At 42.3% G+C, this 18,677-nt stretch overlaps 1 protein-coding gene across 1 annotated transcript in view; it reads right to left on the reverse strand.

Annotated features, from left to right (window-relative positions):
• Positions 1-1,023: 1,023 nt before the first annotated feature.
• The window catches only part of NXPH1 (neurexophilin 1), a 480,412-nt gene continuing 462,758 nt past the window's right edge, over positions 1,024-18,677 (reverse strand). The window contains exon 2 of the mRNA XM_086941996.1: positions 1,024-3,059. Coding sequence (XP_086798122.1) covers positions 2,298-3,059 — 762 coding nt within the window. The 3' untranslated portion in view covers positions 1,024-2,297. The remainder of the gene's footprint in view (positions 3,060-18,677) is intronic.

An 18,677-nucleotide genomic window follows, 5' to 3' on the forward strand; every position in this document is an offset into this window, starting at 1 on the left:
ATAAATCTTCTTACTTCAAAATTATCAGTTTGAAAGAAGTCATAAACACCACCAAATATTTGATCCAGCCTTCAATAAATAGATAAGAATTTGTGAGGGCTGTTTGTGCCAATCTTTAGTTGGTTTCATAGAATCTGCATCCTGCACCTATGAGCCTTGTCCAGTAAAACCACTTCATACACATTCTGCATGTGAGGATCTTTTTGTACTTGAAAGGGGAAGCCTAAGCCTGCTATCTGAAAGTGAGCAAGTGTCAGTCGCAGTAGAGTAAAAGTAGACGTGCAGTAGCGGTGATGTTTGTCTTTCTTGCAAGCAATGTGCCAAGTATTGATGAAAGCATGGGCAAAAAGTGGTGTGTTCACGTCTATTTACTATAACTCAATATCTAAATGCCAACAGGTTGTTCATGGTGCTAACGGGCATAATGCATGCCCCTGCAGCAACCTTGATGCAGTCGGGATTAGGAGGTGGGGGGACAATCCAACAGGCACCCCCAACCACTCAGTGCCCTCATTCAGCCCAATGTGAATGAATATCTGTGAAATATGGGCTACTTAACCCCTTCGATGCTGATGACGAGCTCAGCTCGACATCAGCCACGGTGGTCGTGTGCGGATGACGAGCTGAGCTCGTCATCTAACGCGGCTTTTAGAAAAAAGCCGTGTAGCGGAAAAATAACCGCCGCAGCGATGCGGTTAAGGACCCCTCATCAAATTCTCCAAGGGTGCTCCTTTTCGGTTACACCAATGAGGTGGTGGATTATGATATATAGAATTATAGATGGGTAACAGTGAATTACGAGGATGATTTTATACGGGGTTTCTGAGTGACATGAAATAGACATTGAGGTGAAAACCTTCAGAGAGTCCCGTTATCCTAGCCTGGAAAGCCTTTATTACGTAACAATAGTGAGCAACAAGTTTTGTGATCAGCTATTGCTACATCACAGCAGTGATTTATCAGATTCAGAAACTGATCTAAATGATAGAGGCTCCACATGAGAGCCACACACACCAATTACAATATACACTGATTCTGTTTATTAGCAGGTTCCATGACGAGCAGCTTTGAATGTGTCTTAAATGAATAATCCACCGCCATACATCACCTTTGTAGAGTAGCATACAGTGTGCATCCAACCAGACCCTCCGAGAACAATGTCTACAAATATTGAAACTCAACTTTAAGTATTTTATTTCTATGTACATTTCACCTTTTCCAGGAATAAAATATCTAAATACAGACTGTAATGTTCTTATATGTATAGGTTTCAACAATACTTTAGCTGAATAAATGTTTTGTACATGTTCTGTCCTTCTCAATGGTGTTTACAGGTACATTGATATAATGGACTCCTCATTTTCTTGTTTGTATTTTTAACCAATAACAAGCAGCGAGACAATTACAAGTTAATATTAATAAGCGGCTCAAGTGACACTGTTTAAACTATATACAATACAAACCATTCATACAAATGAAGACTAGTATATTGAATTTGTTACATTACACTGTCATAAAGATAAGTCAGCCACTTATAACTTACAGGATCTCTAACAGGCATGTCCCTTCTAACATAGCTTGGCAGTATTCGGCAGCTTGGGTCACCCTGATGCCCTCAGAGGGCAAAGGGCAACAAGGTCAAAGAAAAACCAGGGTGTGCCTGTGTGTAAATTTCAAATGTTTACTCATCTTTATCAGTGACCAACTCCATCGGTAAAGTGCCACCCTAGCCACCTTGAGAGTGCCTACATGTGCTAGCAGAAAGTCCCTTTTTTATTTTGCTTTCCTGTTTTTATATCATACGGGATGCTCGGAAACAGTGTCCTTGTACAGTATCTCAGTTTATATTCCTAATCATCAATCCTTATCTCTTAAGAAGTTGTAATCCAGGCCAATTGTACTGAAGGAACAGGGTGAATAACCATTGGCAATGCAAACAGGTCTTGGAGTACTTTTCCATAAGGGCAATCCTTGCGTCTAGGTGATCCTGAAACATAATCCATCAGAAAATGACACCCTTCCACCATAATTCTCAATACATCAAATCTGAGAGGGATTCTCCCTGTTCGGTCATAAAGGACAGCAACTAACACATTGGACATACCAGCAAATGGTGTTAACTAGGAAGAAACTGATACAGATTTGTTCACTGCAAAATAACTGTCTTTTCGTTTAGTGGGCACAGCAAGGATGCAGACACATTCCAGGCAGAAGGCGTGGCTTTCTTCGTGGAGGTACCAGCCCCGTCACTGCACCGCTGTTACTCCTTGGACGCTAGTCTTTTGCACAGTTTATTGTCAACCAGATGGGAAGTAAGGCGTGTCGCTGTGATAGTTGTAATCAGGACACACCTTCTGTACTAGTTTATAATCTGTACTATAAAATGAAATGTAGATGCAGATGACTTTGAAGGGCTTGGAGCAGAGCCATGACACGTGGCTCTGGGTCTGCTCCTGGTAGCAGGTTTTTGAAGGGTCGTAGTTGCAAAGCGTATTCTTCGTAGCTTTGTCGACTTTTTCATATTCGATGCGACAGTTAAATGACTTGGAATCTTTGGCATCAATCACTGTTTGTTGTGCCAAGTCAAACTCCACTATCTTAGTTGGGGGCACCAGGCTGACGGATACGTTCCCCTGGCCAGTGGAATTATGCCGGAAGTAAACGCTAAATGTTCCGTTGCCATGATCAACAATTTTCCCAGTTATTAGGAGATTGAGCTTGACTGTTTTGATGTTGGAATGAAAATCGCCCCATCCAAACATTTTCTTGAATTTCCCCGTCTTGACGATGGGCCGTCTCTTGGCGCGTGGCCGCGGCTCCTGCAGGTCTGTTGAGTTCCTCAGCCAATCCCAGAGCTCTTGCTCGGTGTACGTTTCCGGGGCGTCGTATCGCAGATCCAAAGCCGTTTCATTTTCTTTACCATGAAAAGTCTGTGACAGGAGGCGGCTGATGGACAAGTCTTTGCTGCTTTCTGTCCATATGTGCTTTAGCGTGGTTTTGGAGCTTCCTGTTTTGAAAAGGTCAGACTTTCCGCTGTTCTTCAAGTTCGCACAGGAAACCTGAAATATCAAAGGAAAAAAGAAAGACATTTTAGAATGGATCAATCAGGAGTAGTGGAATTCATCTTAGTTTAAAGAGAAGAGAATTATCAAATCAAAAATCTTTATTGGGAATTGTAAGCTATCAATCTCTAATGCTTGGCACTGCAGACATCACATATAGTAAAATTCTCCTTCTAGCAGGAAACACAGCGGCGGCTGGCAATACAAAAATATGGGGGGACGCCATATGCCCAACTCACCTCCAAGATGTTCAACCTGGTGCAGCACACTTGGTGATCGTGGTATGACGTCCACGAGCAGGAAAGGTAAGGATTTCCCTTCCTGCCCAGTGGAACGTGACTCCTGACCAATCCCGGAGCTGCTCTCAGCAGCTCCAGCAGGATTGGTGGGAGCAGGCTAACCCAGCACTCATTTTAAGGCTGGGTGTCTGTACCAGCAATCCTCTGGCTGTTTCACAGCCAGGGAATAGCTGGGTCTCAAGTGCGCATGTCGGGCTGGCCGTAGGTATCCAGCCAGCCAACCCGTCATGCGCATTGTAAGGGGCAGCAGAAATCCTGCAATAGCAGGACTCAGCCCTGCCCCCTTGCCCCCTTGCCTCATGCTTGTGCTGTACACAGCGCAAGCTGGTGGCAAAATAAAGTGGCATTATTATGCCATTTTATTTATTACTGATACCTGCTGTGCTCGCAGCAGGTAGGGCAATGCTCCTCCGCCATTTAGGAGGAGCCACAATTGAAGAAACACTTCTCCAAAACTGTCTTTTAAAAGGGTTACCATATACAGCAAATACTTTAGTTAAAACAATGTACCAAATACTTTAAGGATTTAGTATGAGCGGAAACCAGGTCATTTCATGATTTAAAAAGATAAACCACAGCATCCCAAAAGTTTTAATTTAACGGTATATACACAGTACTATCTATATGGGGTACCTACATTGAAACAGTAATCTACTGTGACACTTTGTTCATATTTCAGAGAGTAAAGTAAAACTAATTCCAAGAGATGTCTTGAAAATATGACTTTAGAATAGTTTACGTGCACCGATTCAATTGGAATACAAGTATGAAGAGAAAGGCATAAAGAGGAAGCCAGGACGGGCTCCCAGACGTGTGCAGTAATAAGGGAAGCAAACATTAGAGCACGTACTAGCCGCAATGGGAGCACACAGATGGGAACGCATCCTATGCATGCGGCAAAGTAAGAGAGGAGTCAGGTGCAGAGGAAGAGAATCAGGAAGGGGTATGTATGAGGATCGGGAGAGCTATATGAATGAATGAATGAATGAATGAATGAATGAATGAATGAATGAATGAATGAATGAAATAGAATTTCTAAAGTGCAACAACCACCAGGGAGTATCTAGGTACTGAGCGGAACGGACAGCATGAAGGCTCTGGAAAATGTGCATGTTATTCATTGAAAAGCCAAGTCTTCACGTTCTTTTTGTATTCCTATAGGTTTGTCTTAGATTTTAGTTCGATTGGAAGCAAGTTCCACAGCCTTGGCGAACATAGAATGAAACCTCTCCCTCCCCATTTGGTTTTCTTAAATCTAGGAATTATAAGATTTCCACTGGTGGATGAACGCAGGGAGCGAGCCAGGGTGTAGCGCTGAAAACGCTGTAACAGTTCCTGGTTGTGCTCTGAAGGCAATGCAGAGTGCCTTAAACTGAATTTGTTTACATATAGGAAGCCAGTGTAATTGGAACAATGCTTGAGTTGTGGATTTATCTTTTGGATTGCCTATCAATAACCATGCTGTGGCATTCTGTAGTGTTTCTAGCTTATGTAAAAATTGTTTTCAAATATTGATGAAAAGTGCATTACAGTAGTCTACTTTAGATGAAATGAGAGCCGTAACTACAGTCCTCTGCAGAATTGATGGAATGAAAGGTAACAATTTTTGTAGAGTTTTTAAAATAAAGAAACATGCTGAGGTGATATGATTTATTTGTCCTTCAAAGGATAGTTTGCGGTCAATGATTACTCCAAGGTTTTTTGCTCTGTCACTCTGGATAGGTAGGTTCCCCAATTTCTGGAGCCACCAGTTAATCGACCAAAAAGAAGGATTATGGCCAAACAACAGGACCTCAGTCTTTGAGGAGGTTAATTTTAGGCAGTTACTGCTCATCCACTTCCCAATGTGAGACATACAGTCATGAAACTGGGCTATTGTGGCTTTGGGATTGTCAGTGACTGACACAACAATCTGCGTGTCATCCGCGTATGAAACCAAAGAAAAACCGAATGATCTTGTCAGAGCTGCAAGTGGGGTAACACACTCTCCAGGGCTCCTCACACACAGCCGGTCATTTGATTGACGGCATCCTTACGGATAATCCACTGCTCCATTGGGTATCCTCTCTCCCTTTGACATGGTCCAGCCATAAGGTAATCATGTTTGACCCAATGGTCCATTCAAAGCAAAAAATCCCTGCCCACATACTAGGAATAACACTCTTCACCTATGGAACACTATAGATGCTAGTCAGTTTAATGTATCTCCTATGGAATTAACCCCACTGGTCTGCCCTGATTTAGACACTGCTGCTCGTATTTACCATCAATGGCTAGAAGCACCAGCTAGCTCCAGCAAAGAACTCCAACTACCATAAGACAAGGATAAGACAAGGATATGTAAATCTGAGGCAGTGCTAAAAACTAAGGCAATGCAACAGCAGGCATTGAAATGTGAAACGAGGAGAAATACTTTTATTTCTCCTCGTTTTTGCTTTTTCTATGCGTGCTGCATTCTGCAGCACACATAGAAAGAGCAAACTCCATTTATATTTGTTTATGTACAGGAATGTGTCCCTTCCTGCACATAAACAAACATTAAATAATGAGGATTTGCTACTTCTATATATGCTGCATTCTGCAGCACACATATAAATAACAAATCCCCATTAGTGATTGTTTATGTTTAGGAAGGGAAACCTTCCTGCACATAAACAATAATTTCTTGCAACACAGGCACCCGTGCACTATGGGGCATGGGTGCCTGCACTGGCGTTGGGCAGCTAATTGTTGCACCAGCGCTAGGGAAAATACAGGGGTGCGCCGTACTGTTGTAAATATGGCACATACCTCTCTTTTGGAAATGTTGGACTGCTGTGCTGCCAAATTTGGCGCCGCTCTGCCATTTCCTTATAAATATGCCCCTCCCTATACTTGGGCTTTGCTGAAGCTCGAAGGTGGGAGATGATAGAGAACCAAATATGTGCAGGAGCATCTGAGCCAAATAGAATGTTGACATTGAAAGTAAAGCAAGATTGCAATAGCAAGAGTGATAAGTGTTCAAGCATTGAAGCAACATTCTCTTCAACTTTCTCTTGTAGTGGGCAATGGTGGAAGATTGGAAAGTTCGAGAGCAAGGAAGTTGCAGACGTTTGGATTACTTTCCGAAAAACAAGACGTATGCCACTCGTTGTCACACTTATTGTACCTTGTGAGCCTCTCCAGTGTAGGACAGAAGCATGGACAGACCAACAGGATGCTAATAGCAATAATATGCTTGTTCATGCCTGGGATCAATAGGGTGGGATGATACATGCAATAATAGTACTGTTGCCAGAATTCATAAACGGGTGCTTTCCAGGAAAACAAACACAGTCTGTCCAACTGCCTTGTAAAATACATTCATTAAAATATTTATGAAGTGTATCCAAATATGTCATTATTTGTTTGTTTGTTTATTTATGTATTTATTTGTTGTGGATTCTGATATAGAGCTAAACCTCGCCATTGGGCTTTTTCGGAGTGCAGTGCTCTCAGGATACAGGAGCAAGAACTTTTTGGAGTACCAGGAGTCCAACCAAATGTGGAACACTCCTCCTACCCCCAGTATTACGTACTCGCTTCCCTATGCCTATATAATGATATCCCACAGTGCACTACTTGACGCCAAGTCTTAAGCCAACGGCATCTTGGAAGGTTCAGTTTTCGAAATACGTCTGACCCGGAATCCCAGACAGTCTGTCCGCTCATTGGGCGTGGTGTTTCTGACAGAAGTCAATCTGTATGTCAAAAATAGAAAGTATTCTCCGACCTAGTGGATTTATGAGTCTGCTTCCCTTTAATGTACACAGCATCTGCTACAGCCAGCAACCAATATACAATCATTTATAATTACATATACTCTAAGGAGCATATTTATGGGAGGCTTGTATCATGTTTGCGCTACGCAATGTGCTACATGTGCTATGCAAACCTCTAAATCAGATTTAGGAAGACACTTTGCGTGGCTCTGGGTGGCCTCATAAATCTGGAGTAGCGCAGCGCAAATTGCTGCTTTGAGCTGCTCTGCAGTGGCTTGACATTCCATGGGCATTACTGTGGGTGTTCCCAAGTAACTCCCATGGATTCTGATGCATTCCCACATTTACAAGGACTTGTAAACCTGGGAATGCATCAAAATCTGTTGCCTTCCCAGGAGAGGAGTAACAAGGAGATCTGTCTTTATTTCATCCTAAGGTTTTCGTCTTTCTACATGGGCTGCATTCTGCAGCACACATAGAACGAGGAAAAAGCCTCTCAGGACTGTTTTTATGCAGGAAGGTGCCCCTTCATGCACATAAACAATCCTGACAACATCACGGGCACCCCTGCCCCTTGGTGCAAGGGTGCCTGTGTTGGCCAAAATGGTGCCAGTGCAAGGTAAAAGGACAGAAATGCGCTGTATTGGATAAATATGGGTGCATTCCTGCTCTTTCCCCGTGACGGAGGGCAGCGCTGAAAGGTGGCTTGCTGCGCTGCCCTGTGCCACAAATGTCATAAATATGCCCCCATGTACCTAATATTAATGCAAGTACACAAACCAAACTCTTTGTAGGTGAACACCTACAAATTTGCAAGTTGATGAAAACGTACACAAATGTGTTTATGGTGGGGGTGTGTTTTCAGGATCGAGTAATGGACAGGAAACCCTCGCCCCTCCTCCCAGGTTTATTGGCGATGGCAGGGAAAGGGCTCTCCAATGGGGAAAAATATGTGTCGAAACAAACAAAAATAATGGTCAGAATTACACATTGACACTTGGTAATCTACAACTCTTATATATTTCCAGGTATATGCCTGAGATTTTTCTGAACACATGAAAATCAGACAAAGAGAAAGAACACTCCATATGTAATCAGCACTTTCAATACAAGCACTTTTCTGAAGAGGAACAGAATACAGGAATGTGTAAGGTAACAACACCTAATATTGATGCTTTAATGTCTAGTAACTACATAGATTGAGGGAAAATGTGTTGTGGAAGTCAGCAGATTGATGCAACTAGAGCCAAATTTCAGGGGGGGGCTACTAAAAATTTTGGGGGGTGCTAATTCTTCCAACAATATGCAGAGTGGAGATGCAAGGGCTCAGGAAGGGGTGAAAACACAACAAAGCCTCGTTATGGTCTTTAAAGACCTGTAAAGTACTCAATGCAGCTGTGTGTGTGCCCGGGAAGCTGTCTCAACCCGGGCTGACACACCCGACGGCGGGTGCTGAAGCCCTTTGAGCCCAATGGGCGTTGTGCGCCAGACAGGAGAATGAAGGATGGAATATCAAGGCGGGGAAAAATATCCAAAGGTAAATGCTTGTAGGAAAGAAAGTACGGATTTACTTTTCCTGACTTCACATCTACAAACCATGACGATATATAAGCTGCTTAGGTACATATATGTGGAGTAAGAAGTATTACGTCTAAACTTAGTTACCTGTCAATACTTTTTTTAATCGATTTTGTCCTTGATATTGTTTCCCATCGATGTTTTAGGGTTGATATTCAGAGTGCACAACGTGATTTAGATTTAAATCTAAATAGATCTTTGTACAGCAGCCATAGTATTACCTACCACAAATACAAACAACAAACACGCGTGCTTCACACTGATTGCACATTCCCAATCTCGCATACAAAGATTGTATTTACTTGGCAAGGGGTTGGACTGAAAGATCCACTAGAGATCCAAGGGAAAGAGGGTGGCCTTCGAACCCACTGTGGAGGAGATGGAAAAAACTTGAGAAGGATGGAGAAAGACTAGCCTGGGCCTTGGATTGGCTTCATAGAGGATGCAGGCTTGAGCATCTGAACAAACTGAGGAGCAAGGCATGGTACTGAAAGATCCCATAGAGATCAGAGTGAAAGAGGGTGGTCTTCAGACCCACTGTGGAGGAGATGGAAAAACTTGAGAAGGATGGAGAATGACTAGCCTGGGCCTTGGATTGCCTTCATAGAAGATGCAGACTTGAGCATCTGAACAAACTGAGGAGCAAGGGATGGTACTGAAAGATCCCATAGAGATCAGAGTGAAAGAGGGTGGTCTTCAGACCCACTGTGGAGGAGATGGAAAAAACTTGAGAAGGATGGAGAATGACTAGCCTGAGCCTTGGATTGCCTTCATAGAGGATGCAGACTTGAGCATCTGAACAAACTGAGGAGCAAGGCATGGTACTGAAAGATCCCATAGAGATCAGAGTGAAAGAGGGTGGTCTTCAGACCCACTGTGGAGGAGATGGAAAAACTTGAGAAGGATGGAGAATGACTAGCCTGGGCCTTGGATTGCCTTCATAGAAGATGCAGACTTGAGCATCTGAACAAACTGAGGAGCAAGGGATGGTACTGAAAGATCCCATAGAGATCAGAGTGAAAGAGGGTGGTCTTCAGACCCACTGTGGAGGAGATGGAAAAAACTTGAGAAGGATGGAGAATGACTAGCCTGGGCCTTGGATTGCCTTCATAGAGGATGCAGACTTGAGCATCTGAACAAACTGAGGAGCAAGGGATGGGACTGAAAGATCAAATACAGATCTAAGTGGAAGAGGGTGGTGTTCAGACCTCTCCAAAAGTTCAAGAAGTCTTGTTCGATTCTTAACTTTACAGCTGGGTGATGACAGCGAGGATGAATATGCACAATTCTGAACTGTGGCTGTATATATATGTGTAGTTGGTGAGAAGGTTTTTGGTGGTTGACTGCAGGTACCGGGAGGGTGGTAAGGCCATAAAAGGCTTTACAATGTATATTGAAAATAATTTGTGGCGACCTTCATGCTTTTAGCCACATTAATGTTCATTTGTCTTATGGCTGGATTTAAATAAAAAATGTATGAGCTGCCATAAGAATATCAGAGTAATAAAATACCTATAAAGCATACTGCACTCACTATTGATAGTAATTACATTTTGTGTCAGAGCCCTGTCAAGTGCCACTCATCTAGAGTTAGGCTAACCCATATCAGATTTTTTTCAGTTTTACTGTAAGGTTGAAATGAATCATGCATTTCAGCTGAGCTCAGTAAGCGGGTTGACAGTGTTTTCTTTTAATCTTTCTGTGCCTCGAAAAATGGATTCACCCACTTTGTACATTCAGTAAATGTGTAGAATTTGGTGAAAAAACACCACCTACTCCTTTTTGAGCGCTTCGTCAACGTCCACGCCGGATACTGGATTCTGGGACTCTGTTTCATCGTGAGTTACCTGTGCACCGTGCACGAGAGCAGTGCTGCTCCTCAGATTTTGCTTTGCACGTAGCAAGAAAAGGGTCCCTAGCGTCAGAGCCTTTCCCACACTGTGCACTACAGCAGCAGTGGTGAGCATCCTCTGATTGGACTGTGAGACCTTTGGAAGCGTATGTACACTGACACCATCTGCCCCTGAGAGTCAGATTCTGAGAGTGACCGACTGCTGCGCTCTCAGGCAGGCTTACATGACTGTCCATTTAGATTCTGCACTGAGGCAGAACCACAGACTGCCCCTCTCCAGGCTGGGCATGCCGCCCGCCCGCTTCTTCCTCGCTCCCTGGCAGCCCAGATGTGGCCACTCCCAGCATTGCAGCTGGCTGCATGATCATCTCCCAACAGGAAGCCCGTCAACAGAGAGCTGCGGTGGCACACTGACATGGAGGCTGCTGGCAGCTGTTTGCCAGGACAGCCTTGGGAGCTCAGCTGACCTCTCTCGTCACATCGAGTGAGTGACTTTGATGATCACAGCGGTCAATTGGCTCTGGAATGTTTAACACCTTCAGCCAGTGATGAGAAAACCTTTAAGTTCACTTTGCACACTGGGCACCCAATCGCCTATTAGAAAATCCAAACTACAAGTCCCAGAATTCACAGTGATGTGGTTTTAAATGACAGAACTGGAAAGAGGGGTCACAGGTGAAAGGTGGAGAAGTGTGGCTCAATGGTTAGAGCGACAGACACTGATGCAGAGGTCTGGTCCGGGACCAGGGTTCAATTCCCGCCTCAGCGGGTCTTGGGCTCAATTTCCTCGGACCTGATAATTCTCGCCTTTGTGCCTATTCTAATCATGGGTCCCACTCTGCAACTCTGGGCAATAGCTTGCTTACTCTCCACAATGGCCCCAACAGCGCTGGGATGCTTGGCCCCACCTTGGGGGTGCCCAGGAGTGGACATTTCACAGGGAAAAGGCAGGAAGGGTTCCACAGAGGTATGCGTACAGCGCCAGGAAACCCCGGTTGGGGTAAAAGTGCGCTTTACAAGTACAAATTCATTTCATTTCAAATAGGGCCTCGTGACAGCTAAACATTGCCAACATGTTCATTCAAATATATATGCACGTTAATCATGACTGGAACATCATACAATAAAAGGGAGCAACAGGAAATACGTCATCTACAGCAGAAGCATGTCAACCTGCTATATCATTTTTGAAAACCATAAGGATTTAGATGGAAAACTAGAGTTTACATTTCCCACTGCCATGACTTGTTTAAACAGACATTGTAAATAGGAAAGCATAAGCAATATCAAAATACTTGTGGATTAAAAACTGTGCCAGGTCTATTTATTAAAAGAATAGAACTATCAATGTGTGAGCACGCATCAGCTTTTAAAATTATATGTTTGCCTAAAAATCTAAAATCTGTTGAAATGAACGAAGCAAATTGTTTCTCCTTCAAACAAATGCATCAGTGATTTGGGTAAACACTTTCACTAAAAGCTTCCTTTTGCATAGAACTCATATTATCTCACTAGGCTGAGTTTTTACTTTCTTTTCTTTGCATTTTGCACTGCAGTTTTGCTTTTGCCATCTTAGATGCAGGATTGCAAATAACAGAATGCAAGAATGACCCCTGAACTGGACGAAATAGTAACACCAGTAAATGGATTCTGTATATAAACTTAGTGAAGCATTTTTCTGGCACATTCAGGAGGCCTGGTCTTTCTCCTTCATCCAGTCCTTAGAGATGTGGTTTGATGTTCACATTGTTAGCTCCCAGAGCAGGTATATACCATAGCATTAGTAATTTTATTTTTATTTTTTTAGGTTTCCAAATTATAATGTACTCCTCAGTTATGACGAGACTAGGCTAGACAAAAAATGACGCTCAATCTAGGAGGAGTATTGTGTTTCAAAATGAAGACCATGCTATATTCCCAGCTCAAAAGAAAGTTTGTTTTCATTAACAGATCGTGGATGCTGATAAGAATCCTCCAGAGATGACTTATTTAAACCATAGAGGATGGGTACTAGCAAACATTTTCCTGGGGGCCAAAATGTTTGGCCTGTGATCTGCCAGGAGCCCCATTGATGCCAGCGGGGTGATGGTCGTGCAGGAGGGTTAGCAGGGCGGTGTCTGTGATACAGTGGGTATAGGGAAACCAAAGCATATATATCTAGTGATGAACAGCACAATGTGAAACCAGAAAACCAGGCATTATTACCAGCTTCCCAACTTTGCCAAACTGTGTGATCCTAGGCAGCTGTTTTCACTTCCCCTCCTTTTTCTTCATATCACATTTAAGAAGATCTCAAAATATATGACTTCATGATGTGCTCTTTACAAAATCCTCTCCTGTGTTTGATTTAATAAATGATGATGTTGTTGAAGTAGAATAGGAACCCAGGCCACCCAAAAGGATGCACGTAACAACTGACCCAACTCTTAGTTTAATATTGGCATTGTTGTCATGGTGGGAGGAAGAATTAATGTTTTTAAATTCATGGTTAAAAATCACTTTAAACAAAAAATACTTCTCAGCACACTGATATAATCTGATGTTCTACGGAGAAATGGTACTGCATGTTAATTAAGTACTTTTTTTTAATTTTGGAAAGACTTTATAAAATGTTTACACATTTTGCAGTAAGATGTGTTTAAAAGTGAAAGTGCTTCTAAAGCTAAGAGCTGCAGGACACCCTAGTCACGCCCTTTCTTTAGCTTCGCTTAACCTTTAAATAAATGCTCGGCCGTTTATTTAACATATTTTTAATGTTACTGCTGAGTCGAGTAAACAGCAGCCCACTGCTGCTGTTGGCCAGGGGGCCACAAATAAATGTCAGGTGGACCGCATGTGGGCCCGGGGCCGTACTTTGACAATCAGTGCCATAGAGCGATAGTATTGAAGTCCCTGTATATCAGTTTTTTTTAATAGGGATCAAACCATGTCAGAATAAAAACAATAATAATGATAATCTAGTTAAAAACAAAATTCCTTCATTCATCCACATTCATTGATTCATAATGTGCCTGTCCCTTTAACCTCCTATTGCCCCTCTTGCTACTGCCATGTTAGCAGTGCAATTCACATTGTCCACCACATTCCCATTCTGTCTGCACAGAAGGCGTCTTTGACTTTTGTAGTTCATAGGGATACATTAAGAGGGATTATGACACAAATCCCCACAAAACATGGCATAAAACCACAAAGCATGTTAGAAAGAAGAGCTTGCTTTTCAAGGCACATCAAAGTGGCGCGCGTCTCTGCGCGCGGCGCAGTGGAGGTTTCTGGTGCGCATGTTGCCGGCTCAGAGATGCGCGCTTTGCAGCCCGCGCAGCTGGTACGCGAAGAGGCTCTGATTTTGATGCGAGAGCCACTCTTCATCTGACATAACAAATGCACTTGATTGTTCCTCGCATTGATTTTCTGAGAGTCTGAGGCTTTCGAGTCATGCAGTTGGCCCTGAGACCTTCTTTCTCATTTTCTATTCTAATAACTGCTTTCATGTCAAAGCAACTGATAAATGGCAGCCAGCTTTAGAATGTGCTGTTTTGAACTGCTTATCAATGTAAAGAACAGCCATAATACACAGTGCGGTGCAGACGGCTCTTTAGTTTATTGTTTTTTTTATCTCCTATCAGAATTTTTATGTGCAAATGCCTTGTAGTAAATTGGTACCCGCTGGACTCTCAAAGGGCTCTTTAACTATATATTCAGCCTCTTGGAAGAGTGTGGGTGTTGCTGCAGCGTTGCTGCATTGTAATGGATGCTTCCAGCTTGACAGTAAGATAAAAAAAATGTGTTTTCCTTTCAACCTCTTCCCCCTGTTCTATTCTATGTTTGGTACCTGCCTTGTCATACAGGGGTTCTTGTTTTTTTTTAATTCATCGGAGGTAAGAGAGGTGTTTCTACAACAATGGTGAATAGAGGTGGTTATATTTTTTCGGTCCTGCATAGTGATTCAGCTGAAAAGCTGTCAAAACCCTTGCTTGACGCGAGGTGTGGCTCACTGGTTAGAGGCGGCAGACCCGGAGGCTGAGAACGGCCCGGGACCAGGGTTCGATCCCCGACGCGGCAGGGTCGAGGACTAGGGTCAGCGGACTGATAATTCTCGCCTCGGTGCCCACTTTGGGCAGTGATCACACTCGGTAACTCTGGGCATTAAGCTTGCCTCATCGCTACAACGGCCCCCCACAGACGCCGGGGATGCCTGGCTTCACCTTGGAGATACCCAACATGGGACCATCTCACAGGGAAAGCCAGGACGGGTTCCCCAGCGGTCATTCGCGCCAGGATACTCCGGTAGTAATTGAGCGCGCTACAAAACACCTTACATTTACATTTACATTTGATACATAAACCGACTATGAGACATTTTGAGAAACTTGTGAACAAAAAATGTAAATTAACCACACGTTAAAGAAATATGAGAACACATTTCAGAGAACCTATTTACTGCATCATAAAAGCATGTAGATAACTGTGGAATATATGAAATCATATCATTTGAATAATATAGGTTCATATTTTATTAACCAGCTTCAATTACAAGTGTATTGAAAGGTTATAATGAGGTACTGACAAGTTATAAGATTTATAACCATCCTCATTGAAATAGTAATGTGTATAGAGAATTACTGAAATCTTACACAATTTAGATAATTTTATGGGTGATACTGGAAGGGTTTCATTCATCAGTTGCATATGTTAAATTGTGCACCAAATTAGAAAAGCAAAATCCTACCCAGTCATATTGAATGTAATTTTCTTGAAACCGTCAGATAAACTTCATATACGTACCAATGTAAACCATGTGAAACTATATTAGTAATTTTATGTTTTTAAATAACTTTATATATTAGTATTTTGAAAATGTAGTAATGTGTCATAGTTAACCCTGGGCGTAGTTCGCGAAGTAGCACTACGCGTAGCTACGCGAAGTGCACATCGCACTACACGAGCTACTCGTAGAACTACGCGAACTGCGTAGTACCCTGTTCGCACTGTGAAAGATGCCGTTTTCAATGATTGCACAGTGCGGAAAAGCATCTGGCACTGTGCAATCATTGAAAACGGCATATTGCACAGTGCGAGCTGTCATTTTCTGACGCTCGAGTACATTTTTACTCGAGCAGCAGCTTTCTCAACGCGAACTGGTAGTTTCTCATCACGAGCGGTTGCGAGCATACGCGACCACTCGCAATGAGAAACCAGACCTCCCCCGGTTGAGAATCTCCCGGGAGGTTTATTTTCCACGCTCGCGTTCGGAAACTTGATGTTGCTGATTGCGAACGAGGAAAAAGTCTCGCCAGGATGTCAACTTGACGTTGAGGACCACGAGCAAGCAAAAAATGACTGCTGCACTACGCTATGCATGTTTGGACTGTGCTACATGCAATTCGCGTAGTGCGAAGTAGCGCAAACTTCGCAAACTACGCGAGCGTAGCGCAGTGCTTTGCCCAGGGTTAGTCATAGTTACATTTGATCTTTGCAATCCAACAAATAACACAATCTGAGTGCTTATAAATTGATAGGATTTTTGGAATATTGATTTTTCTTATGAAATGTATATTCTTACTACTTTATATTTTGCCTATTTTAAAATAACTTTATTTAAGGCCTGCAATTCCCTACTTTGCTTTGAAATACACTTGTGAGACGTTCTCTGAAACTTACACTGTGAAGCGAAACTGTGTCCTACTGGAAGAGTTCTCACTCACTTACAAGGACTATTGTAGCATAAGTTGATACTTTGGAAACATCTGCTATGGAACACTGTCCTCTTGAACTAACTTGTGGCTGTTACTAAAGGATCATTGTTTGAAGTTTTATGTATAGTGGGTGATCTGACAAACGATGTGATCAATACCACCTCTTGCTATAATATCTGTCTATCTTTATGCTATCTGACAATCATCGTATATAAAATGAACAATGGACAGAGTGGTCTGACACAATGAGGTGATCAAGGAGATGTCTCCCCCAAACTGGATGATATGTTATTCTTTGTGTTGATGGATGGATGATCTACTTCAGTCTGGCTGTCTCTGTTATAGACCCCAGAGATTGCTCTTTGGGAAACTTTGCAGACTTTACTTGCTCTTTCCCAGCTGACGCATGCGCTGTGTGCAGCGTACCTGGACTCTTTCTTGATGGGACACAGCACATGAACTGTCATAGTTTATGTCCTTGCTGAACTCTCCAAATCCCTTTCAATTTTATGGCCAACCCAACTAATTAGACTATCCCGCACTCTTTAGATCTTAAATGTTTATTAATGTTTATTACCCTTTTGATATCCTTGATAAACTTTCCTTTAACTAAATTATAGGCTCTGTTTATCATGACGTGTCTCCTTAATTTGATTGTGCGTGCCAATATATTTATTAATAAGAGGAAGAGATCAGTATAGAGGAATTTCCGATCATCAGGTACTAATAATATTATTTTGTATTGTCTTAACAGAATTATTAGCCTGCATGGTATTTGTCTGGCTAGATTTATTCAGGAGGTTCAGACTAGCAGTAATAATCCTTTATTTATATAGTTTGGTGTTGAGAGTTATATACGTGAACTTAATTACGAATTTGTGACTCGGTTATCCAATTCCTGATGATTATTGGATATACTGGATGTTAGATCTCTGGTATCCAATCCCTCAGTGGCACAATGCAAGATTCATCAGAGGAACAAGTAAGTGCCAGTTAGGTAAGTCACATGGAAAATAAAATAGAAATGAGAAACCAGAGATTTAAATTAAAAGAAAGGCCATGTATCTGCTGCAACAATAGCAAATCGTTGGCTAGAATGTGAATCTCTAAAAAGATATCCACAAGATCCCCCGATAATCATTACTATTCTCTAGTGTTTTGAGGTATATTAAGTCATTTTTCAACCAAAATTATTGGTATTCCATGAAGTAATCTTCTAGGCAAGGAATCTACTACTTTACAACACAACTAGAGCTGAATATCAGTTTGTCATTCTTTTTCATGACAACCTGTTATTTGTTTCACAATCAGATCATATATGCAAAGGCTGTATCAGTTTTTGAAAATGTATCTGGTTAATCATGTGGGCTGAAATGTAATTATTTACTTAGAGAACAGCATTCCTAAACTTGGTGATCAGGGTGCGTAGGACCGCACACAAAAGAATAGAGCCTCATTAGGTATCCTTTTCTGGGTGAATGGTACTTTTCACTGGGTGGTGGGAAACCAGCCAATGGCTTTTGATGAGAACAGCTACATATGCCTATAGCTGCTCTAGACCACCATATTGGAATTTCACTTTTGGGCAGCCATGCAATAGTTGGCGTCCCTTCATGGGGAATAGATCTTTATGAGCCTTTCTCAAGAATTGGTGAAGTCTTCAAGAATAACTCCAGGCCATGATGGGTGGGTGCTGTTGCCACCAGCATATACATTGACCCCCCCCAAAAAAACAGCAAAAGATTTCTCTCTATTTGGGCTCCTTGTTTTCAATCACAATATGAAATTGTGTGTGATCATTCGGGCCCAGAGGCATCATTTTTTTAAATCTATTGTATACATTTTTGATATTATCTCAAAAATAATAATTGTATGAGTGATTATTACTAATGGTATTAGTTAATTATTCAGCACAAACATTGAATCATTAGGAGTCTCTTGGCACTTTACAGAAAAAATATAATGAACATGGACTTCAGATTCATCTCAGTAGTACACTGTAGTGTAAAGATCCAGATCAAAGGCTTTTTCGGCGGAATATGAAATGGTTGGCTACATATTCCAATTCCAATGGGATGCTCTTTCATACCTGAGCAGCCTCCACTCTGAAAGCAAGGAACCCATATTTCGTACATTTGGTCCAAAAGACAGCTAATCAAAGCTTTGCTGCTGGAAGTGGTGGCCGATGATATTTGAACGCCCTGGGGCATAATACCAGCCAGGAGTTCACCCCATTTTTTTTCAAAATGTCCCTCACTCATACCCACTGACTCTCGTATTTACTCTCTTGCCCCTCACTCACTCTTACTGACATTCTCTGACTTACTTATTCTAACTCACTTCTACACACACACAAGCATACATACTTACTGGTTTTCATTCTCACTTACTAACACACTTACACACACACTCACTGACTCTGGGATCTGGTGCAACTGCACCTGCTGCACCAG

This window comes from Lissotriton vulgaris, chromosome 10 (assembly GCF_964263255.1).
Source record: "Lissotriton vulgaris chromosome 10, aLisVul1.2, whole genome shotgun sequence".
NCBI lineage: Eukaryota > Metazoa > Chordata > Amphibia > Caudata > Salamandridae > Lissotriton > Lissotriton vulgaris.